Here is a 25,498-nt window from a genome sequence, read left to right on the forward strand (position 1 = left end):
TACTAAAGCACTGTATATAATAATCAATTGCTTTTGTTTTTTCTTTTTAGAAAACATATTTTAAAATTTTTCCTTTAGCTGCTTATCAGTACGGTTGTTCCTTCTGCAGCTTGTTTGAAACTACTTTGTGGTAGTTAAAATACTGTAAATTCATTGTAAAACCTAAGGAGGAAGAACTGTGGATGCCAGACTACATTAGAATGTGTCTTTTTGAGGATGTGGGAGGTAGGTAGGTGGTGAGTAATTGTCAGACCTTATTTAACAGTAAACAGCTACATTCAAGCATGGCTACACAATGGGATTTTAAATTTGTAATGTTCAGTTTCAAAAGGTTTAAATCCAAAGCACAATTTGCTCCTATTTGCCAATATAATTGTTAATTCAATCTGGAATGGTTCAGTGGGCCTGATTTATTAAAGCTCTCCAAGGCTGTAGAGGATACACTTTCATCAGAGAAGCTGGGTGATCAAACCTGTAATGTATTTTAAAAGTCTTTGGCTAATTGTTAGCAAATGTTTTGAATTCTAGACCAGATCCATTCCTGGTTTGCTGATTCACCCAGCTTCACTGATGAAAGTGTATCCTCTCCAGCCCTGGAGAGCTTTAATAAATCAGGCCCAATGCATGAGAAGGATACAGACCTATAGATCCAAATTGTAGGGTGGCTGTTCTCCAATTAAGGAAACAACAATTTATTGCTTTAAATGTAAAAGAAAGTGTTACTAATTCTAAAGATTCCCACACACAAATATATGACATTCATAGGAATCTGGCACATGCAAAGTTTAATAAACCTACATTGATGAACTAAGAATACAGATTTGTGCACAATTTAATGAAATCTGAACCAATGAAGATGCATGCATGATATCAGTACTAATAGGTATAGAGCAAGACCCAGGGAAGACTGGAAACTACACAATACTCAACAGAAGCACATAGTAAAGCTGGACACAGAGGGATAAACTTACTGCTGGCCTTGGAGGTTGTAAGGAAAGCTAGTAGTCGAATCTGAGAGGACAGGGATATAAGATGACATTTGACTGCACCACGGACAACCCAAAGGGGAGACTCATCCAAGGCATGTAAAGTTAAGTAAACAGTAAAAATTAGGTTTAAAGTTTAATTTTCCTATTTTGTGGTCAGGACAGAAAAAGTAAGATCATGATATGGCAATTTGAGTATAGATGCTTATATGTGAGATGTAAAAATATCACTATGCCTCTAGAAATTGTTTATTTGTTTATAATGTATGTTACCCAGTTATGGCTTTCATTTAGGTTTTTGATTTTCCCATTCTTGGCAGTTCAGTTTTTGCTTTATGTATATTTTATCAGCTGTTCACCACTCCTTGAAGTGGCACTAAAGCTTCATTTAGAAAATTTGTGATAAGGCAGAGTTTTATTGCAGAAAGGAACACATTGTGTTCTGCAATAAATTATATTTACCTGCCTGATCACTCAACTCAACACTCAAAAATTGCTGAGCTGCACATGTGCTTTGTGATCAGTCAGATTATTTTATTGCAGAAAGGACATTGTCTTTCCCTTATGCAATAAAGGATCTGCCTGATCCCTGTCCTAGCTGCACATCATTGCTCAGGACTGTTTTTTTTGACAAATAACAATGTTAGACTATGCATATGCAATGAGCGTTGGCATGGCTGCTTATAGTCTGCACAAGGGATGAATGAGCAGGGTGGTTACATAGAAGAGTAATTAAGTGACAGGAACAGAGCTTGGTCACTCCAAAGCAGGAAGTGTATGCATGAGAATGTTCATGGCAGGTTTATTTAAAAGAATAAACACATATATTAAAGCAAAAGTTGAATTTAAAAAATCCAGTAGATCCCACGCTGTCTGGTTTCTCTTCTTTTCAACATAGACTGGACATTGGGTGTTGCTATCTTCTTCTGGGTTCTTGCATTACCCAATCTTAAACTGCACAGGCACGAGATAGGGTGACATGGCTTCCTGAAAATATATAAAAAAAAGTGCTGATCTCACTGCACATACCTGATCTCCAGCATGGACAGAAGGAGCAGCATCCTGGTATACGTGATGTATGACAAAAATGTGAATGCATTAAAAACAGAATAAATAAAAAAAACAAATTGCTACCTGTTTAAATGATGTAAAGAAAGTAGTGATAAGTCAACATTACCATATTTAAGATTATCTAGTATAATATTTTAGTGTTGGCTGTACATACACTTAACTCCTTATAAATCTAGAAGCTGCTGTAACCATTTCTAACAAAAAAATATCTTAATCAACAAAAGCTTTCACAGAAAAATGCTGTTGAAAAGTTTGACACTTTTTTAACTAACCAAATAAACTCCAGATAGAAGAGATTTAAATGTTGCTACAAGTTGGTACAAATTTCAATACACAAAGGTGGAAATGTATCAATTCCTGCCATAGGACTAATTTACTGTTCATAATATTATGAAGTGTGATAATAGGCTAACCTGCAGTTGTGTGCATTGTGTAAAGGCAGAGCAGCTCTTTCCTTTAAATACCTACACAACATGCACCACAATGCAGTAAAAATTGGGCATGTATCAATATTTCCAGGATAGCCCACCACACATATGGTATATGCATTACTATGCATTGTAGAATGCTGCAACTCAGATATGTTGGGCATGTTGCAGATCACTGCTGTGAGTCATCAGAGTAATGCATACCTAAACTGCACGACATCTAATATTGTCATTGGGTCACATATAAAGACTTAGGTACTGAACTAACATGAATAATATTGTGCATTAGATACATCATAGATGTCATGTAGAAGTCAAATTTTTAGTCGAAATTGTTTAACCTTAAGGCATTTCACATTTTTGTTCATGGAAAGGAAGTGGTGATCTCAACAAAACCAAACACTATGAGAGACTGAAGACAGAACTTAGTTTCATACTGAAACCAGACGGAGAAGAAGCTACAAGTTCCTATGTGCAAATGAAGCTGTATGACCTGCTAACTCAGGTAATGTGGCATGTCATATACAGTACAGTATACAGTGTGAAAGGCAGGAAAACTGAATATCGTAAACTGAGGCTAATGAGTCATATGTGAGGTTAAAACTCAGTATTGTAGGGGAGGCAAGGATTCTGCATACTGAACTATTTTATCTCATCAATCAATACTTCCATTGCTAAATAATCCCTACAGGAAAAGAATTTGTTTCAGCATAATAGACTTTGCAGGAAATCTTTTAGCATATCAATGGCAGGGTGAATTAGTTACATTGCATAATAATCTGGATAGCAAAAACCAGTCTAATTAGTAAATTGCTGAATGTATAACTGTTGCTTAACCTCCCTAGCGGTTCATACCTTTCCGGTTTTATATGTCTAAAAGGGGTACATTGTTTTTCATGAAAATTTATTTTACAGTATAATGTATTATTATGAGTATAATAAAGTTTGAAACACAAACTCAAAAAACACAAACACAAACTGTAAAAATAATGAATTGAATAAAATAAAAAATCTATATATTTAAAAAAAATCTTTTTTTTTTAATCTTTAAAAAAAAATACATAATATACTCATACTATTATATATACTGTAAAATATATGTTCTTGAAAACAATGTGCTTTTACATGTATAAATCCAATGTATTGCATTCAATACAGTTATTTTGCATTGAATGCAAAACAAATGGATTTTGAATTTCCCATCCCGTCCCGCCGGCAACGTGCACGTGCACAACCTCACCGGGAACTCTCCAGTGACTCATTGAGTGCAGAAGCCAGCCGAAGGAAGAAGATAGAGATCGCGGAGATGGATGGCGTGGGATGCCGGCGGATCAGGTAAGGGCTGTATTTACTATTACTGCCATAGGTTTATCTACCCCGAGTGTGACTCGGGGTTACCGCTAGGGAGCTTAATCACTGATTATTTTGGTGATTTGCAAATTTCACATATTGCTATAGACAATACCAGTACTTGGCACAGGACATGAAACAGGGGCTCCAGGCACAAGATGGGATAATTATGGAAGAGAATGGGTTAGTGTTAGGGATTAAAGGGTTTGGCAGTGAGAGCTAGGGTAAAGCTTGCCGTATGCATAAGGGTTAGGGTTGGATTTAAAGTAGATGAAAACCCTAAAGACAGTTTGCTAAAGCAAAATTTATAATAAATATTTACCAGTTAACGTAAAATATGATCTTCCCTTCCCCTCTTTGCAGATTCCTTCTGTCTACAAATACTACATTGATGGCTGAATCCCAGGCATGGCATTTCCCAGGGATAGTTTCCCGATGGTAAAAATAGTAGACCATGCTTGGATAGGCTTTATTGGAAATTCATGTGAAATTGTGACAACAAAAACTGAGAGAAAAGGGACAGAGCTTTGTCCCCCGTAACAGGAAGTGACTTCACAAGAACCTTCATGGAAGAATCACCAGGTACATTTTTTTACTTAACAAACGTATTAAACATATACACCGAAAGAACGTCTTGTTACCTGACGCGTTTCGTTTAGCTGGCCTCTTCAGGGGTATAGGGTAGACATTATGTTTTTGTTTAGTAGTAAGGAATAGAAAGACAGCAGTCAATTTGATCATGAATGGGACACTATACTTGTATTTAGCCGGGGTGCCATGAAAAGTACGAGAAATAGTACTAAGAAATCTGTGTCCTGAGGTGGAGAGGGGAGAGAAGCAGTGCGTCAGGTAAAAAAACATTCTTTTGGTTACTGTATAGTTCAGCAGTCTCCATTCCATGATATTCTAAAGGGAGATGGATATGCAAATGATTTGATGTATATTGTACTTGTTACTACTTATATGAAATATATATATATATATATATATATATATATATATATATATATATAAATATATATTAAAACCTCTTTGTTAGGTACCTCTTGCTAGTATATGGTTAGACCCCCTTTTGCTTTCATAAATTTAAAATTGTGTTGGAAACATTCCTCAGGTATTTTGGTCCACATTGACATAAAATGGTGTTATACTGTTGCTGCTGATTTGTTAGCTACCCATCCATGATGTGACTCCTGCATTCCATCACATCTCAAAAGTGCAGATCAGATTAGGATCTAATGACTGTGGAGGCCCTATGAGTACAGTAAATTATTTGTCATGTCCAAGATGATTTGTTTTTTTATGATTTATGTTTTTCCAAATTTGTCTTGGCCCATTTTGGTGAGCTAATGCCACATTAGGCCTCAGGAGCCTATTTTAGCTGACAGGAATGCTACCCACTGTGATCTTCTACTGCTGTAGCCCATCTGCTTCAAAGTTATGTAAATATGCTCTTCTACATACCTCAGCTGTAATAAGCACTTACTTGAGTTACTGTTGCCCTTCAATCAGCTCAAACCAGTGTGGCCATTGACTTCTGACCTAAAGAATCAACAACGCATTTCAGCAACAAGAACCGCTACTCACTAGATATTTTCTATTTTGGACCTTTCTCTGAAAATTGTGGAGCTGTTTGTGAAAATCCCCGCAGATCGTCAGTTTCCAAAAACTCAGACCAGCCCACCTGACACCAACCATGCCATGTTCAAAATCACTTAAACCTTCTTTCTTCTCCATTCTGAGGCCTGGTATGAACATCAGCAGGTATTGACAATGCCTATGTGCCTCAACGCTGCCATGTTATTGGCTGATTGGTTATTTGTATTTGCAAGAAGTTCAACATTTGTACCTAAAAAAGTGTCTGGTTGGTGCACATTTAAGTAACTGAAAGTTTTCCATGTACTGCATAATATTATCAGAGTAGCAGCACATATTAGACCTTTCAGATTATGTTCTCTACTAACAAGATAGCTTTAGTAAAAATTATGTTTAGAAAATTACCGTATGACGGGACTGTGTGTAGCTTCTGTATGCTTAGTCTATGTACAATAATACCACAATGAGAGGAAACCTGTACTGAAAGGGTATATGAAATGTATATGGGCTGCTATTGCTAGGAATTTCTTCCTAATAATCCTAAAAAGACTAGTCTGTCTTTTATCTCTATCAACTGCCTTCAATTCTCTCAGAGTCACTGAACTAACACAAGCATAGAGATCAGGAGCTCTGATCTGTGTATGCAGTTCTTCTTGAAACATATTTGCTCAGTCATTGACTTTCAAATGGATCCAGAAACAGCCATGCATTTTTAGGACACAATGTATTGCAACTTCTGTTGCAATATTTTTTTTTTCTCAGTAAGAGGCTTTGCAGGTAAATTACAAACTGTTAGCTTGTTATAGTACATTTGCTGCTGGTTTAATTTGATGTCCTCTTTTTTTGTAGGTTCCTCCATGCCCATGAATGAAACTTATAACCCCAATATCGTCATACAAGACATTTCCTTTGAAAATGCATCATTATGCATCACTATTTCTACAGAATATACAAGTCTTCTATCCTCTGTCTACATTGGTAATACATTGTTGGGACTAGTACTCAGTGTTATGGTTCTGTGGGCAATATGGCCAGAGGTCAGAAGCTTATTTGGTCTACCTTTCTATTCAGTCAATCTCCTGTGTGCTGCCATATTGGAATGTCTGGTTTTACCATTTGGAGTCAGTTACCTTTTGAACATCCTGGAAGTTGACTCATTGGTCTGCCATGTTCTAGGTCTGATCCCCAAGATTATACAAAGAACTACTGCTGCATTGCTTGTATGGATGTTTCTTATGCGGTACATGGCCTTGAAGCATCCTCTGAAACATAAAACCCTTTCATCTATTTGGGTATGTGGACCTGTCAGCATTTTTTTTTGGTTCATTGTAACATTTATATCAGTTACTGAACAGGTATTAACTGACAACAATACAAGGAAATGCTTCCCGGATTTTAGGTCAGCAACAGAGTGGGCTGTGCTTGACCTAATGTTCTCATTTGTATTTATCTTTTTACCGTTGTGTTTACTTTGCATTTTAGTGTATCTTATCTATGGTGCCTTGAAGAATTCTCCATCAGTTCCCACAGCGCAGCGAAAAAGGATCAGAAAGATTCTCATTCTTGCTGTATTTAGTTTTGGGGTTTTCTCATGTCCAATGCATATAGTTGTGGTATATCAGAGTATTATTTTACTTTCTGGCCAATCGATATGTCAAGTGAATCAAAAAGTGTTTCTTCCTTATCAGTTTACATTTGCTCTTCATAGCTTTGGGGTTGTGATCCTCCCTACTTTCTATGTCTTCAGCTCTAGTGCAGTATATAAGAAACTTTGTGGCATTTGTAAAGACAGACAAAAACGGTAAATAGAAACCAAGATTTCAAATATTGTAAACATTTAAATATTGTAATATATAAATATTGTTCAGGTTGTCTAATAGGTTCAACTTTGGATTCAATGTAAAGATTAAATATTATTTATTCAAAATCCTGGCATTTCTGATAAATATTTGATTGATATATCACTTAAACATTGATCACTTAAACATGAATTCCCCTTCTTTGCCCAATCAATGCCTCTCCCCCCGCTCTCACCACCAATACTTTAACCTACAGGAGCAGCCCTCCACACTATTAAAGGTAAGAACTTGGGGGGGGGGGGGGCTGTTGATTATAGGGACAGCATTTATTATGTGAAGAACAACGCCGGTCATGGTTGTCAGGTAAATGATTGATATCAGGGAACATTTACCTAGTTGTACACCAAACAAAACAAATCAAAATGTATTCACTCTCCCATTATGGGAATGATTAAAAAAAATGATATACATTTGTGTGAATGTTCTACTTTTGTGTGGGAAAGTAAGCATTTATGTATACAACTGAACACTAGAGCAAGCATTGATTCTTACAGTTATGTGTTTATTAAAAAAGTAATTACATTTATTTAAATGCAAGCAGAAAAGATCAGGCCTGGTTGATATTCACATATGTCAGTAATGAACGGTAATTAAGAGTAATTAACAGTAACCGTTCCTTCAATCAGCAGACTGGGGTGTGCTCTTGATTTTTACTGCTGCTGCAGTGGATTTTGAGGGCCCTAACACTCAGTAACCAGTGGAATGTTGTTAGCCTTGAAAAACCCTTCAGTTCTTTAATTGTATTTTAGATATACCCAAGGATCCCTAAGACTGTAGGGTGTAAATCATAAGTACAGTTTTGGGGCTGCTGCTTACTGCACTCTACCCCTCACCAGCCAAAAGGAAGGCACACAAGGCTATCAACTTCTCACTTCCATGTAACAACTAAAATGCTAAAGTTATACAGCAAACTCTACAAGTGTGTCCAAATGCAGTGCACAAATATCACTTTTAAATCAATTTAAGTCACTTGTAATCCCCTGCATACACATTGCATCGGTACATTGGGAATGTACATGCAGAAGCTTTTGCAATATAATTTTCTGTATCACTAATATCATTCAGACTTTAAAGGCAAGTATGAATCTAGCTGGAGACAGATACTGAAGATAATACTGAAAATATTGAAACATTAGACTATTACCCACTTGGTACCAACTATCCTTTCAAATGGCTGAATTTGAGCATCACACCCTGTCTAAGCGCTCCCTGAAGTATTCCCTGCCTGCTTACAACCACTCAAGGCATTACTTCCCAGATCAAAATAAGAGATCCATGAAACACATACATGTTCCTCTGCAACTGAATCCTAAAGGATGGTTGGTACCAAGTTGGAAGATATTATTTCATTTGGAATAATTGATTATGCCTACCCACAAAAATTTTTGGAAATAAGTATCATATTCTCCTTCTTCATAGCTTCCAAACATAACGCTTAAGTCCGTGCGATACCCCTGAAGAAGCCAACACAGGCGAAATGCGTGGGGTGAAAACGTCTGACATGGTTATGAATATATGTAGTTGTTGATGTATACTATGAATATCCTAATCCCATGATTTTACACTGGGTCTGGGATACAGCAACTGACTTTATGTAAATATGTACGAATGAATCTCATGAATACATTTTTATCTTTAGCCATCATACCCCTTCTGTTCTCCCTCCTTTTTTCTAAACTTGCGTTATAGGGGTGGCTACGACCATATAATTGTAGAACATTATAGAGAGATAGAGGTAAACCCCTACAAATCTTAAATGAATATACTTATATGAGAAATAATAGTTTATGAGAATATGTGAGACAGCAATACAAAAGATAGAGGTTGAGGACTGATATCACATGTTGTTTATATACGTTTGTAAGCACTAAATTAACAAAACACCTTGGATATGTTTGAAGCTTTCCCATTTAATATGCACAGACAGTGAAATAGTTTTTACCCCAATTATTTCAGAAAAAAAATGTTAATAATTAAGACAAAGCAAAAGTACTTTAAACTATTACAATACATTTTGATAACTTTAGTATACTAATAGAGTACCATTACTACCATTGGTAAAAGACAGAGGGCCCCCTGACCATCCTACACAAAGAGCTATTGTCACAGCACATTTTATGGATAAATGGCTAATGGAAGAGATGTAAGGATTCTTAAAGAACAACTATACCTTTAAACAAATAAACCCTGAATGTGACTCTTCTTCATATACATTCTGTCTTATTTCCTGGAAAAAATGGGTCACTATTTATAAACCAAGTATAAACCAAGTTTTTTTTTTTACCTGAAACTGACTTTAGAAAAAGAATCTCACTCAGGTGGCACCTAGAAACCTCTTGGAAGTGCATTTGTCTCAGGTTTGATAAGACAAGCTGTTTATACTATATTACATAATGACACAGCTTCCTCTACCAGTAGCCAACAACCATGCACAAAAGATCATTTAGGAGTAAATATCCAAATATCACCAGCAACTAGGTACAAATTACTGTAACCTGTAAAAAGGAGGTGGGGATAAAGGTGGGGAATAAAATGTCTGCACTTACAAGATTTTTATTTTGACCCCTTTTAAACAAATATTTAGTTAATTATTGGCATTTATATTGATTACTGTATTTAATGTAAGCAGTGCCAAATACATTTTGTGCCCTAGGGTTATACTTAAGTTATATACAGTATACAACATTTACAACATAATTTATACAATGGGAGGCAAAAGAACAACATAGAGTAGTATATAGAGTTTATGTAAATCAACCGAAATAGTTTGCCACAATACTATAGGCATTTCATAAAAGCCGCACATTTACACCTGTCTCCTCTTTAATATTTTTGCAATTTTTTTTAATGTAAAGATTTGTTAGGTATTCGCTATAGCGACAACGTACTTTATCCTTCTCTTCACAACAAATGACATGAGCTGCCTTTTTCAATGAGTCAACTGACTCATAGGGCTTCATTTATAAAACCAGGAATCTGACATTCCCTTAAATATTCCCTGGTGGGAAACAATTACTGCAATTGAACCACATAAACCTGGAGGATTCCCATGGAAAAATGTTTGAGGAAATTATTCCGTGTTTTATAAATAGAGCCCATAGACTAGCCCAATGAAAAGACGCACAACCATTGTGGAGATCTGTAAAGCAGGGAGAAAAGCCTGAATATAAAATGATCATTCATGGCTGCCACACTGTACATATATAAATACAATCTGTACATTGTAAGTAGGTTGTAAACATTAACACATACTTACACAATACACCTAAATTACATAATACTAGAATACTAGAAAACAAATGGAATTGTGAGAACATGTAATTTCTTTGTTCAACATGAAGTGTTTTACTGTATATCATGTGTTGACATGTATTTGTATCAGTGCCAAATAATGGGTCACCAATGTGTGTCCACACAAAAAATGTATTTTGACCTTGATCCCAAGGCACTATAATTTTTGGTTTCTGTTGTAATAATTCTGGTGCATTTTTTAGTGCGTGGACAAGCATTGTGGGCCCGAGTGAATGTGGACATATGGACACATGGACAATGTGAGGCTCAACATATGTTTAACAGTGTTATACCATGCCATATGTATACTTTGTCAGTGCCTACAATAAAGGAAGAGTTGCAGTTCTAGAATATGGGAACAGTACAGTAAGGACCATAATGTGCATCATGTGGTCTCATTTTCAATAGTCAAGATATAATAAGAAAACAATATTGTTATTATGTGAATAATGGGCACCCATGTTGAGCAAAGGACACACAAACTTGGTATAATACAACTGTTCTGAGTACACCATGTTGGGGCACAAAAGAACTGAAGGCGAGAAATTTTTTTTATGTACCATGAGCACATCAGCCTTTTTTCACTAGCCTTTCCTAGAGGTAAGTGTAATTCCACACACAATTGCTGGGTAATGGAGCTTCGCTAGGTCTCGGCTGCGCTACATCAAGGTCAGAAGTAGGCAGATTTTCTCTCTGTCCTGGCTGATTTTGAAATGAAGAGAGGTCAGTAGCTGGATTGTCACGGTGCCCTGATTCATTCCTAAATGTACAGAAGTTCAAAGCAATGTCATCCTCATCATCAACCTGTGAAGAGAAAGGGACATGAATCAATGATGGATTACTATACGCAGCTTATTCAATAAGGCTTTCTATTATCTGTGTATAATAAATGGGTTGCATGCTCTGGTTTACTTCACTACAGCTTTTCTCTGTATAAATGTTTGCTGCACAGGCCTTATGTTATAAGACACAGGTAAGAAAATCATTATACATATATATCAAAAAGGTCCAGTTATCTATATTAAAACAAAGTGATGCAAATACCTAATTGGGAATAATAATGAGCTATCAATTCTTTCTGGTGAGTTCCCCTTATATCACTGCAGGTGGCAAACGAGCATTGTGTGTCATTGCTTGCTGACAATTGCAATATAGATGTTACATTTATAGTTAGACACAAACTTAACAGTGAGAAACATGGCGGTTACTTTTTTGATTCTTTTAACAATTGTAATTTGCATGGTTGATACAATGGCATCAATATTTTCTGAGTCACTGACATTGGACAAGTATGCAGTTTAGGAGGTGTGAGGGGTTAAGCTCAGGATCGCCTTTGCTGGGGTCAAAGGACACTTGTCTGATTCATCCATTTCAGATCACACACTGAGGTAAAGGTGTTAAGCTGACTTGTAGTCAGGTTTATTTAAAGGTTGCAGATAAAATAACAAAAATAGCAAAAGAAAACCTCGCCTGTCCGGCACTTACTATACATCTGACGTTCCTGTCTATCAACTGGAGGGCTTCTCCCTGTCAGCTCCAAACAAAACTTTCAGCAACCTTCTGCTCACTTTTCAGCTCACTCACCCAGACTGACTTTCTGAGTCTCTCAGCCGAGCTCCCTTACAGACTGACTGTCTGTGTCTCCAGCAGAGCTCACTCACACAGTCCACCTGGCTGTGTCTTCAAACAGAGCTCTCTCCAAATAGAGCTGCACTGACACAAACCCCTGTCTGTGTCTCTCCAAGGCAAGCTGAGCCAGCACAGACCTCTGTCTGTGTCTCTCTAAGTTAAGCTCCTGACTGAGCTCCTGGATCCTGGATGTTATTTCCCCACCCTTAGTGCTTCTTCATTAATTATCTCACAGGTGAGAGTCTTCCACCTGCTACTCCACACAGGAGAGGAATCTTGGGCAAATAAACCTCACATAAAAGAGGAATCCTGGGCAAATATATCTCCCTTCCACCTCCAATCCTGCCTTGGTGTCACAGAGGTCAAACTACACTCTGTCTTCACATTTTAGGCTGTCAGTGTCATGCGAGCACTTACCCAAAAAAGTACCCCAATCTAAAATACCATAGACCAAGACCATTGCTGCACTGAATCAGTGGTTCCAATAATATGTGACTTAGTTAAATATATCTTTTTTCACACACTTGGGATTAATTAGAGTTGGGCGATTTTTTTTTGCCCAAAGATGAGCTGGCTACAAATACTGGTGATGATTGGATAAAAATAAATGGATTGTTTTAGGAGGTTCTTGCTTTACGTGTCCAATGATAAATTTAAAGATTGTAAAAAGATTGTAAATTTACATAAACTGAATGGAAAGTTTTATACTAAACTCTTTATCTATTTACCTATACGTGCAATCATTTTATAAGCCTTCTGCTCTCTCGTTTAGCCTGATTTATTGGAGAAAATAGACCTTCATGAAAGAACCTGGGTGATCCTGCAAACCTGGAATAGATTCCCTAAAAATCATTTGCTGTTAAATGTTAAATGATTTTTCATTCCAGGTTTGCTGGATCACCCAGGTTCTTCCATGAACATCTAAAATATTAGGCCTATTCTGTCTGCAAGATCTCAGTGCTAGTGTGATAGTACTACGAAATGCAGTAGACATGACAATAGATATGAATGGAACCACAGCATAAAGAGTTAGGAGTTCACAATGTGCAAAGCAAAGGTGAGCTCCAATTACATTTTTCTACTTCAAAATACAGTAAAAGCAACAGCACTGTACATTGTTCTTTTACAGAGGGGACTAGAGAAGCAATATAGTATTTGCCTCTAGATGCAGAAGTCAGTTCTGGTATTTAGATAACCTGACCAGTTAATGAGGTCTACATGACTGTCCAGCCTGGCCATACTTTTATGCTGACTTATCACAACTCAAGGAACCCATAGTTTGTACATCTTTACGACTGATTATTAAAAATACATAATACATGGAGGATGTTAGTCACCAAAACATTACCTTTCCTGTGGTAATTGACAGCCGTGTTGGATTTCTTGACACTACAAGTGAAAAAAATATAAAAATATTATTTTCTCATAGAATGTGTAAGTATTGAGAAATATTCTTTACTACAATTTTCCAAACATTTACCCACAAAAATGAAGTACAAACATAGCTCAGAAACCCTTATGTAGACTACAGCCCTGGATTTATTAATTGGATTTTCAATGATAAGTCACCTATTAATGAAGAACAAGCTTAGTTGTGTCGTATGCCGCACTGCAATGAGGAGGCGGAAGCCTCTGCTCGACCCTAATGCTTTTTTTTTGGCCTGTACTGTAAAGGGGATTTTCCCTTATTCTTAGTGATTCCCTGTCATACCATGATGCCCAGGGTGTAATGGGGACAGGAAGTGAAGTCTGATAGGGGGGCAAAGATTTTCTAACTTTCACCACTTCATCCAAAGCAAAAGAAAATGTTTTTGTGTAGACTTCAACTTTCATTGTCACACTGTATAAGTCATCAATGGTACAGGAATCGTAGAGGGATGTCATGAAGCCCTGGTTTACATTTCCTATTTGGGACCAAGAAAAATAAGCTCCATCCCTAAATTCCTTTCCTTCATTTGTTTCCATTAGATGTTATATTTTGTTTTATAATAAGCCTGTTAATTAACATGTATACACACTTGTTATACTGTACGTACATACAAACAAACATATTGGTATTTATAATTACCACCTTCTTCTAACTTTTCCTGATTTTCGTTGACCTCTTCTTTGCTTCTCAGATTATTTAAAATACTAAAAAAAATAACAAATCCAAAAATTATCCTGCTGGATAAAAGTTTTTGGTGGAGACAATTGCAGTGCTTCAAAATGTAATTCCGGGTTTGTGAAATATTTATTCAACTATAATTACTATGCAAGCACTTCTGACATTTATTGTCATAAAAATCCTTTTAACTATAATCAGTTGTCAGCTACTCATACTATAGCAGTTGCAATGATTATTTGATCATATCAGACAAACCTTTTTCAATTAGCACACTTCACTTCCATGGGCAAAGGTCATTTATTGGTAGAAAATGGTAGATGATAATTAAAATATAAAAATACACCATCTCCTATTTTAGTGCCGACATTTGTTAGATGCACCGCATACTGAGTATATATCGTACTGAATACTATACTGTACTTCTATAGGGACCAGAAATCTGCAATCCATATATATTGTATGTCATGCATCTATTTCTACTTTTGTTAGACTCAGTGCATGGTGTGCATATGGTAGCAAGGAGTTAATATATTTTCTATTCATTTCAATGTAAAGTCAGCAGCTATGCAACACTTTCAACAACATTATTTAACAATGACATAAACATCTGGGAGAGGGATGTAGATAATTGTATTCAGCATCTTACTGTTGTTCAGGAGCTTTCTTTGGTGTCTTCCAGTACAAACTGTGCAACAAGAAAAGTATAGGTGCTTAGAATAATGTGACATAAAGTAAATGCATGAAATTAAACCAATTAGGATAAGAAACTAAATATCTAAAATAATTTAATACCATAAACATTTAAAATACCTGCAATAACAAAACTTTACAGAAGTAAAGTATGCAAATAAACTATGTACAAGTAAAGCTATTAGCTGTTTTATAATAAAGTTGTATATAAATGTTAATAACTTAACAAATGTCTAACCAATTTACACCTTGCACAGTGCCAACCTATTCTGCTAACTGAACAGCCTAAACTCCTTTTGTGAATCATCACCAAAATGTGCAATTTAATCTCACAATAGATTAGATTAATTTAAGACTGGAGAAGATACACTTTCAACAGTGAATCTGGGTGATCAAGCAAACCTAGAATGGATCTGGTCCAGTATTGAAAAAATGTACTAACAAATAGTACTAGGTTCACTGATGAAAGTGTGTCTTTTCCAGCCTTTGAGGACTTTTATAAATCAGGCCCAATGTGTTGAGCCTGTTGCATTGTGCATTAGTAAAAAAACAAAAATATTTTCTAGCACCAGCACTGTTGTAGCCCAAAGCAAAAAGAAATTCAAAGTGCACATAAGTCATTATATGGCAGATTGGCATGTACAGAATATTATACAGCATAGACTCCATGAATATATTGTTTCATATTTAGAGGTCACCTCACATACCTGAAACGGAATCTTTTGGTCTTGTATTCTACAATGAAAAAATATAATAAATAATATGATTTCAAGTGAAAACTTTACTTTATTCCGTTGTCTTTGATGGTAATCTTTAATTCTAAAAAGACCTTTGGATCCCCTTTGTCTGTTAAATGTTTTAACTTTTCTGTTCTGCTGAAAATATGTTTACTGAAGCACATGTATAAAAATACAAATATCAGGTATTTATTACCTAGTCCTTGTAGAAATTAGTATGCAGTATAACAAAAACCTTGTACTATTGTATGCATTGTGAAATGTGAAATAATTTGGAAACATGTATCGGATTACATACTTACGTCTCTTAAACTTCATATAGAATAGGAGTATCAAAGCTAAGCATATAAGAAGTGACACGACTCCAATAACCCCTGCTACTATAGGGGGTGACAACAGAGAGGGCTCTAAAAAACAGAATACAGAGTTACAGTTTGTTCTACTCTCAGATATGTGCAGTGTTTAAAATGAAATGCCTAGTGGAATTAAATACATTTTTCTTTAGGTCAATGAAATAAAAGGTGTACTAGGGCGCAATGGATGAATAATAATCAATTGTCTATGTCTCTCCAAAAAAATTGGCATTGTCAAAACTCCCATATGTGATTGTAGCTATGTATGTGTTTTTGGTACTCGAAGTGTGGTATTCTTTTGTTTTCTTTTGTTTTTGTTTTTTAGACATATTAAGGATTTTGTGTTTATTTTAAATATTTTTTCAGCATGTAGTCTCTGACCAGTAATCTCTGTAAAAATCTAGTCACAGACCAGCTACAAGAATTATAAAGCTGCTTCCAGACCTCTAAAATAATTATAAATAAATATACATCAATTCAAAACAAAATTTAAAAAACAAAAATTAAATAATGGCTAGAGGGCTTGGAATACCATGACACATCATAAACTTTATTATAATTCATAAACTCCTTGTACACGCTCTTATCATCTCTCGTCTGAACTACTGTAACCTCCTCCTTTCTGGTGTTCCACTAACCTGACTCTCTCCTCTATAATCTATTATGAATGCTGCAGCCAGACTCATCCATCCTTCCCACCACTCTTCCTCTGCAGCATCTCTTTGTAGTTCTCTTCATTGGCTTCCATTTCATTATAGAATCAAATTTAAGCTCCTGTGCTTTGCCTTCAAATCCCTACACAGTTCTTGCCCCACTTAACTTTCTGACCTAGTAGAAAAATTCTCCTCTAGCCGTTCTCTTCGTTCCTCCAATGACCTACTAATGACTTCCTCACTCATAACCTCATCACATGTACGGCTCCAAAACTTTTTTAGAGCTGCCCCAACTCTCTGAAATGGTCTTTCCTCGTCGGCCTGCTCCTATTTTCTGCCCCTTTAAAAGAGCTCTTAAAGCTCATATTTTTAAATTTTCCTACCAGTATTCTTTTGTCTCTTAAACCCTCACTACTTCCCACCATTCCATATCTCCCCTCCTATTGTATGCTGCTCCTCTCCTCCTCCTGTGTCATTATCTGTGTCCGTCTGTCATTTGCAGCCCCTATTTAATGTAGAGTGCTGCGTAATATGTTAGGGCTATAGAAATACTGTTTATTATTATTATTATTAATAATATTATTAATTATATTATAATATTTGGTTAAATTCATGAAAGGGAGCAGAACTGAAAATAAAAAGCAAACAACTAATAATTTATCTGGAGTCTGGAAAGTTAAAAATATTTAACATATTGGTTTGTGTTGTTGAATATTGTAGAAGTAAATTGTCAATATCCTAATATTAGACTAAATTGAATGTAAAACAAAAAATCTTGGAAAAATTTAAGATTGTCATCGGTGATGACAGCTACTGGTTGGGCCATAAGCTCAGGGGATCTAACTATAAAATGGTCTATAGATTCATTTGGCAGCTGTCTGCCTTTTAGGAAAATGTGTACACTAGCAAAGATAAACCATTTTAATCGACGTACATGGATTAGAATTTTACCTGCAAGAGGTATAGTAAGAGTCTGACTTCTTTTAGATCTTATTTTTCTAGTTTGTATTTCCTCCTCGTATTCACAGTAAAAGGTGGCATAATTGACATTCCCCAGTTCCAACTTTACAGAGGCTGAATAGTCTGTCACATTTCTCTCAGAGTGTTTATCAGAGGCCTCAATTATGTAGAATGTCCTCATCAAGTCAAAGTCTGGTGCTGAACAGTTCAGAGTCACGTGGAAGCCATCATTAGTCTTCTCTATTGAGTACCCCATAGTGAGGTTTGGAGCTGGCAGAGGTTCTATAAAACAACAAAATGTGAGAAACAAGAGAGGAGAATTAAGCAGTGTAACATGAAATAATCAATGAGTACCCCAAGCCATATATCAAACCTCATTTTAAAATCCATAAATATGGAGTCTTTAATACTAACTCTTTGTTCTAGGTAACCCAGTAGTCCATTACTAAGTCACTATAGGAAGACTTATATAAGATAAATCATTTGACTTCTTTTTGGGATCTTCACAAGTGAGACATTCCCTCCATATCTTTTGGATATAAAGACAGAAGTTGACAAACAAATGCTCTCTCTTTTTATGATGAAGTAAACATTTAGACAATGAGGTAGAAGAGGATATAATATACAGACTGTTAATGTGAAATTTAGGGTCTAAAGGCCAAAAAAATGCCTTCTGTATATAGAGAACTAGCCTAAATATGTTTTTAGAAAGTAGTGATTAATGATTCATACTCTGAATACTTGTACTGTACCCCAAGGTTGTGTGTTGAGACCTATATATATTCTAAAATATTTATAAATTATATAACATTTATAATTAGGTACTGTTTGTATGTTTGCAGATGACATGACACTGTGTATTGTATTCTATTTCTTTATTCTCTCCTGAAAAGGGGCATTTAAAAAGGAATATGATTACCCTGTGTAAACATATAAATGGTTTATATAGTGAACTTGCCTAAAGTTATTTACTTTAGTTACAATACTTAAGTTATTGCAAATGACAAAGGGTTACTCTTGAAAATTACTCTGTATTCTCCTCACTTTTACAGTAAGGGGTAGAAAAGGTAGAAAGGACTACCGTGGGAACTAGTTCGGGATAGCTTTTTTTTCCTTTGGGATGCTTTCAGAAAATAACTGACTATAAACCTTTGAAATGTTAACAGGGAGGGGGATTTGTGGTTGCTTTGGGGGATTTGGGAGGAATTATTTCTCCTCTTTGGAAAATCATGGTTTATAACTTTTTTGTTAAGATAATTGCTCTGATAGAATGAAATGGCTTTGTCCCTGTTTTCTATGGCTTCTGATGGGGACTATAAGTGACTACTTTAACAAACATGCAACTAAGGTTGACATTTGTCACTATCAGGGAATAAACCTAAAAAAGGTCATGCACTTAAACTGAGATATCTTTTTTTTTCCAGTCTTTGTCCTAAAGTCCAATAACATTCATATCACTATAAAGAATAAAATGAAACCTTGTGTTGGTAGTTTTAGTGTGTATACATATTGCTTTGACGAAGGAATAAATGTCCTGTATAAACTAAAACCAGAATTAGGTGTGCAATGGTCCAGCCCAGTGGTGGCGAACCTTTGGCACGCGTGCCAGAGGGGGCACTTAGAGCCTTTTCTGTGAGCATTGGCCTCCCATTGGCTGTACTATTGTCCCTCTGTTAGCTTGTGCTAGCTGTGGAATTTCCCTTCTCCTCAGTTAACCTCAGTTACCCTTCATAACACCAGGCTGTGGGGAAGAGGGGCAGCTGATGTGTATTGAAGCTAATGTGTCTTGATCCAGAATTAAAAGGGTGAAAGTACAGAGAGGGAGAGAAAAGTGAGGGAGGGAAATCTTGTATTGCGCTGTCCTAGTTATGGCAAGTACAATATGAATTAAGCTGAAGACACAGAACAGAGCTACACAGCCCAGGGACAGGCGGGCCAGTCTGCTATACCCAGTCAAGACTGAGTGAAAACAAAGCTTGTGGTAGAAGGTATGTGACTGTTGAATGTAATGGGAACTCTGTAACTGTGTGTTGCTATTCACAGTGCTTTTAAAAAACTTTTGTGCAATGAGCTGCATTACTATGCAATTGGCATGCATTTTGTAAAACTCCCTGCATTCCTGTAATGTGAGATATAAATAATATTTAATATTATTATTTTTATTTTTGCTGTCTGCACTCTACTAGGAATATGTTGATCAGTTTCTGTGTTAGTGATAATGTCTTAGTTACCAAAATAAATGAAGGCGGTAATTCTGCACTGTGGTGATGGCATCTAGCCTAAATGCCTTAGGAGGAGATCAGACAAATTTCTGTAAAGCTGCGTACACACTTCCAATTTTTATCGTTGGAAATGAACGACGAACGATCGATTGGTCAAAAATCATTCGTAAAAAAAGTAACCAACGACGCCGACGAACGAGAATAGTCGCTTGAAATGAACGACCGGACCGGCGGATCGGATTGGACGACTATCGTTTACCATCTATCGTGTGTACGGTCGTTCATTGATCGTCCATGGTCTGAGCATGCGTGATGAACGAACGTTCGTTCACTTCCTGTCGTGCACGTCACTTCCTGTATCGCTCAAACGATCGCATCTATTGTGTGTACAATATCTGCGAACGATCGTGTCGTTATCTGCATGTACAGGATCGGTGCTATACGATCGTTCGCCAATATCGTGCAGGATCGTTCCTCGTTCGTTTACCAACGATAATTATTGGAAGTGTGTACGTAGCTTTAGAAAAGTCTATCACTGGTTACTAGCCCTGATAGGTATGTGATACCTCTGTGTTATAGATGTGGGCCACTGTGAGATACAGGAGCTGGACTAGATGAGCCATTGGCCTGATCCAGCAGGCTCTTCTTATGTTCTTGTCAGGTTATCAGTCTTATAAGGTTGGTGCTCATTGCTGGTGTCGGGTTATGGATTGGTTCTGTCATAGAGAGCAATTGCTGTGCATTGCATGAATGACATTCACACTTCTTGACATCTGTTCTGTGCATCCAGTACACGAAAGGTTACAATGTCATTGCAGGTTGCGTTTACCTGACATCACATGACCCGTGTAATGCTAGATGTGCCGTCATAGGTTGGTGTGCAGGGTTCAGCTCTCTATGGCCTGTGTGTGTGCTATATGAGAGGACAGGACAGTCATGGCACTTATTGTACTGGGATTGTCAGGGGGAACTTTGTATTGGCTGCTGTCCATAGGAACCAACCTGGGCTCCTGCTAATGGGAAAATGAGAGCTTGTATGGATGATTGAGGTCTGCACACCTCCTGTGTATGGGAAATGTGCACTACACTTCCACTTCATCTTATTTATGCAAATTCCCTAAGAACTAGGTCCAATGCATATACAGAGGAAGTGAAACAAGGGAAAACATTGCTAATAGGCCAAAAGCTAATGGTCTGTGGAACATTGCCCCTTTGCCCTGGTGGTCAGCGAATTCAAAATGAACCCCAGCTGAGAATCACTGCCGTAGATTGTTGATTCGGGGAATATCCATTTCTTTTGTGTTGACTAATAGTGTTAGCTATTTTTGGTATAGTAATAGGTTTGTATTGGGTGCTTAATTAATTAATTAATTTTATTTTGTGTTTTTGTTGACTTCAAATCTTAATCACCCAAAAATGAGTACAGCAATAAAAAGCAAAAAACAGATAATTGAAGATCATTCCAAGAGGCTTGGACAGAGTCATTTGGAGTGCTTGTGGACCGTCATGCATTCTGTGTAATTAAAGTGTTGTGTGTCACACATTAAGTGTCAGATGATACTTTGACACCAACCACAAAAGTGTTGCCAAACCTGGTAAAACTGAAAGAAAATAGTTTCTTGAAGGGAAATTGAGGAAACCTTTCCAGTATCTTTTGCAACTATCTTTCTAGAACTAATCATCTAACAGCTGCCGGTTTTCAAATTTTACCGTGCATAGCAAAACATGGTAAGCCCTTCTCTGAAGGGGTAATTATCAAAATGGCCATTTTGTCTGGGAGTAATTCCCTTTTTCATGATTTCCCAAATAAGGATAAAATTATTCAACACATCTCTGAGATTCCACTTTGCAGAAATAGTGTGAAAGATCGAGTCCAGCAGATGGTACGTGATGTCAGCCTGTTATTCCACGTGCTTGGATGAAAGCACAGATATAAATAATCATGTAAGGCTAGCAGTAATTTTGCGTTATGCTGTTGGTGAAATCATGAGAGAAGAGCTGGTGAAACTGGCTTCTTTTCCTGAAAGAACACAAGGGATAGATATATACAATGTTGTGATGAAGGCTTTTTGTCACAAGAGATAAGACCAAAAAAGTGGTTTTAATTACTAGTGATGGTAGTGGGGGCAACATCTGGTTTCATACAGTTCTTAGGTAAAGAAACAAAACATCAAGTCATTGAGTTCCATTGTATTATACATCAAGAAGCTCATAGTGCCAGGGAAAGCAGCAATAAGTTTTACTATGTCCTCAAAGATGTCACAAAAATGGTGAATTACATCATGGCTCATGCTCTGAATTTTCAACAGTTTCAAGCACTTCTTGAGGATGTTCAGGCACAGTATATTTGTTTACTTATGTACAATAATGTCCGGTGGCTGAGTAGAGGACGAGTCCTGGAGAGATTTGTACCCTGCTTGGATGAAATTAGGCTGTTTTTACAGATTTTACACTACAATTCAATGTACTGAACAAATAACTACAAGGTGCAGGGACAACAGTAGAAAGGATGTTTTATGATATCAAAACATTTGAGAGGAAAATGCAGGTTTTTGAAATACCTTGAAAGTAGGCTGCTGAAATATTTTCCAAATCTAAAAATGCATTTAAAAAATTCTACAGCATTTCCAGACTATCTTACCAGCCATCAGGAAATCTACAAGGAATTTTCTAGCATTGTAGCAGCTGCAAAAGGGAGTTTTAGTAACAGATTTTTACAGTTCTATAAGATGGAGACAACCCCGTGTTTTCAACCCTGTGCCAAATTTATAACTTGATAGAACTTGAGCTTTCCTGCTTACACTGGTTAGATTTAGGCAATCTGGAAATGAAGCTGTTGTAATTTCAAGAAATCTCACTCTGGAAAAACATGTTCTATGACCTGCATGAAAAACTTTAGAGAATAAAGGAATGACAAATGACAGCACAGTGAGTTCCGAAAATGAAATCTTTAAAGTGTGGAATTCTGTGCCAAATAGTTTTAAGTCAATGAAAGCACTTGGGATTGCTTTCCTTACTTTGTTTGGATCATCTTGTGCTTGTGAGCAGCTGTTTTCAGCTTTGCATTATATCAAATCTGACTCCAGAAACAGACTAACAGATGAGTGCTACATGTGTTGCTCTCAAACTTACAAAGTATGAGCCATGGTTAGACAAATTATCAGCATGCATACAACAGCAAAAAGCACATCAATTGTTCAAAAGCATGCCAAATGCAAACTTTTACCTTTCAATAAAAATTTGATTGTATCAGCTATATTGAAAGCTTTTTTATTGTGTTTTTCTAAGACAAAAGATGTTAATGTATGAGTTGTTTTTTATAAACTAAAACCTCAGTATTCAGGTTAAATTGCCTTATTGACACTTTGAGATAAATAAGAGGGTTTTGGATCACCATCACTGGTCTAACCTAATACATATGTTTAATAGAGAAACATTGTTTTTTTATGGTTTGCAGCATTAGTAAACATTGTCTAGTAAGTCAAGAATGCTAGAACATAAATGGAAGAGCAGAGACTTACCAATCACATTAAGTGGATGGCTTGTGGATGACTCTAAACTTCTGCCCTTTACATTTCTCTGGTTCATACAAATGTAGTTTCCACTGTCACCATGGTTTAGGCTTGGAACTGAATATCGCAGAAGCTCTGCTAAGGAAGGGGACTTTAAAAGTAGTTGTCCATTCTTATATAAAGTAATATATTGGGCATTAGAACCTGCCATACACAAAATTTGGAGGGTCTCTCCTCTTACATAAAACTGGTAATCTGGTACCAGCACCAGCTTCGGAGCACCAGGTGCCTCTGAAAAAGAAGATAGCATAATCCATTAGCCAAGAAAATAATAATTTAAGCTCAATAACTACTAAGGGTTTATTCATAACGTTTTTCCAGCAGATTTGTTCAACGTTCATTCACCTTCCAATCCATATTTTCCTATAACCATTATAGTAGTTTGCTTTTTAGTTCTTTCCACATCACTTCCAGTTGGCCAATTAGCTTGATTTCCTCCAGTAGACTTAAATAGAGATCCATATTCCCATTGACATTCATGGAGCTCTCCGCATTGTGTTCACCAGCCAATACTCAGAAGGGACAACGTCACTACTATACACTGCAGGTTCAACAATCACTTGACAAGGCAGATATCTTCTGGAAAGAATTACCCAAGGAATGTGAGGGTAGAAATCCTTACAGTAGAAGGGCGGAGTTCTATACTTAAATGCATTTCAGTTCTCCACCTCTTTCAAATATTTAGGACTGTGGCAAATACTTGCCAATAGGAAAAACAGGCTTGACATGTGCATTTACAAAATGATGTTTAACCCACAAGATTTCCAGCCCAAGTCCGAGCTGTAAAGTCACTGTGCCCAAGGGAACAATTTTGAAAGGTTATATTTGCGACAATGTTTTTTTTTTAAGAAGTTGAACCTGGCAAGGTGTTTCAGGAAAAAGAGGCATTCTTCCCACTGTCTACCATGCTAACGTACTGTGAGCTGTAGAAGTAAAAATTAAAGAAAGGGTTCCTAAAGACCTGATTTTATTTTGGTAACAAGGTTAAAAAAAGCTGGTACAGATGGTCCCTGGGTTAAGGACATCTGACATATGGACACCTCCTAGATACAAACGCGGTTCCCCTGCTCGCTGTGTGCAGAACGGGGGCTTGAAGGGGGAGGGGAGTTTGCATGACTTGCAAAATAAATCTTTTGCTAAACACAGCTGAGGTTGTGGGTGATCTTAGGGGGTGAGCTCTTTCTGCAGCCTCTTGTAACTCTTTAATGACCAGGACAAACTCTGCACTTGTTTCTTTTTGCATATCAAAGCACAGCTTGGTCAAGAAGGTAATTAATGTTAGGTTCCAAATGGATTTTTTTTTTTTTTGCTTTGTTTTTGATTAACTTACAGTGAGGATTGTATGCAGTAACTGACACCATGCTGCCTAATAATATGTTGAGACAAACATCTGTCCATCTGTTGCATTTAATAAAAAAATGTACCTGTTCGGACTTACATAAAAATTCAACTTAAGAACAAACCTACAGTCCCTATCTCGTATGTAACCCGGGGACTACCTGTATACAAACATGAAGAAATGTAGTTCACTTTATATAACAGAATATACATAGATGTCATATGAAGGGTAACATAGCTAATTTTGTGCAAACATATGAAAAGATTTGAATATGTACTCACAACATATGTTACTAGCAAAACTGTATTAGAAAAGCTTCAAACTAAAACAAGAAGTGTTTTATTTCTTACTTTATATTATTTAGAAAAAGTAGATCAAAACTTCAGTATTGGGAGCAAGCCAAATAAAAATTGAGCAAAGAAAACCCAAACGTCATCAGTTGCATTTTTGCTTCATTTGAAATGTTAAAAATTTTTGATTGTTGTGGGCTACTGCTCCACTTATTTCTACAAAAAGCCACAATACATTTGTATTTATTATCTTTTGAGCTCTTGGGTCTGATAAATAGGCAGTTAACCGAGATACCCAAACCTACCTACAGCAGCCTGTAGAGCAGGGCAAGGCAACAGGTTCATTTTATTGTCTGCCACCCCTG

The 25,498-nt window shown here is 36.6% G+C and overlaps 1 protein-coding gene and 1 long non-coding RNA gene across 4 annotated transcripts in view; one reads left to right on the forward strand and one right to left on the reverse strand.

Annotated features, from left to right (window-relative positions):
* Nucleotides 1-2,875: 2,875 nt before the first annotated feature.
* On the forward strand, nucleotides 2,876-6,393 carry LOC140332516 (uncharacterized). Its single transcript, XR_011921152.1, has 3 exons — nucleotides 2,876-2,990; nucleotides 4,199-4,417; nucleotides 6,281-6,393. It is a non-coding gene; the product is annotated as an uncharacterized lncRNA (long non-coding RNA).
* Nucleotides 6,394-9,180: 2,787 nt separating this feature from the next.
* Nucleotides 9,181-25,498, reverse strand: part of LOC140333495 (immunoglobulin superfamily member 1-like) — a 28,455-nt gene continuing 12,137 nt past the window's right edge. For 2 of the 3 annotated variants that reach the window (XM_072415170.1, XM_072415168.1), the window contains exons 7-14: nucleotides 23,454-23,735; nucleotides 17,702-17,992; nucleotides 16,047-16,151; nucleotides 15,715-15,742; nucleotides 14,964-15,002; nucleotides 14,279-14,343; nucleotides 13,559-13,599; nucleotides 9,181-11,385 (exon numbers count right to left, since the gene is read on the reverse strand). In XM_072415170.1, coding sequence (XP_072271271.1) covers nucleotides 11,176-11,385; nucleotides 13,559-13,599; nucleotides 14,279-14,343; nucleotides 14,964-15,002; nucleotides 15,715-15,742; nucleotides 16,047-16,151; nucleotides 17,702-17,992; nucleotides 23,454-23,735 — 1,061 coding nt within the window. In that variant the 3' untranslated portion in view covers nucleotides 9,181-11,175. The remainder of the gene's footprint in view (nucleotides 11,386-13,558; nucleotides 13,600-14,278; nucleotides 14,344-14,963; nucleotides 15,003-15,714; nucleotides 15,743-16,046; nucleotides 16,152-17,701; nucleotides 17,993-23,453; nucleotides 23,736-25,498) is intronic. The other variant, XM_072415169.1, reaches the window with a different exon arrangement.

Source organism: Pyxicephalus adspersus, chromosome 6, assembly GCF_032062135.1.
Source record: "Pyxicephalus adspersus chromosome 6, UCB_Pads_2.0, whole genome shotgun sequence".
Taxonomy (NCBI): Eukaryota; Metazoa; Chordata; class Amphibia; order Anura; family Pyxicephalidae; genus Pyxicephalus; species Pyxicephalus adspersus.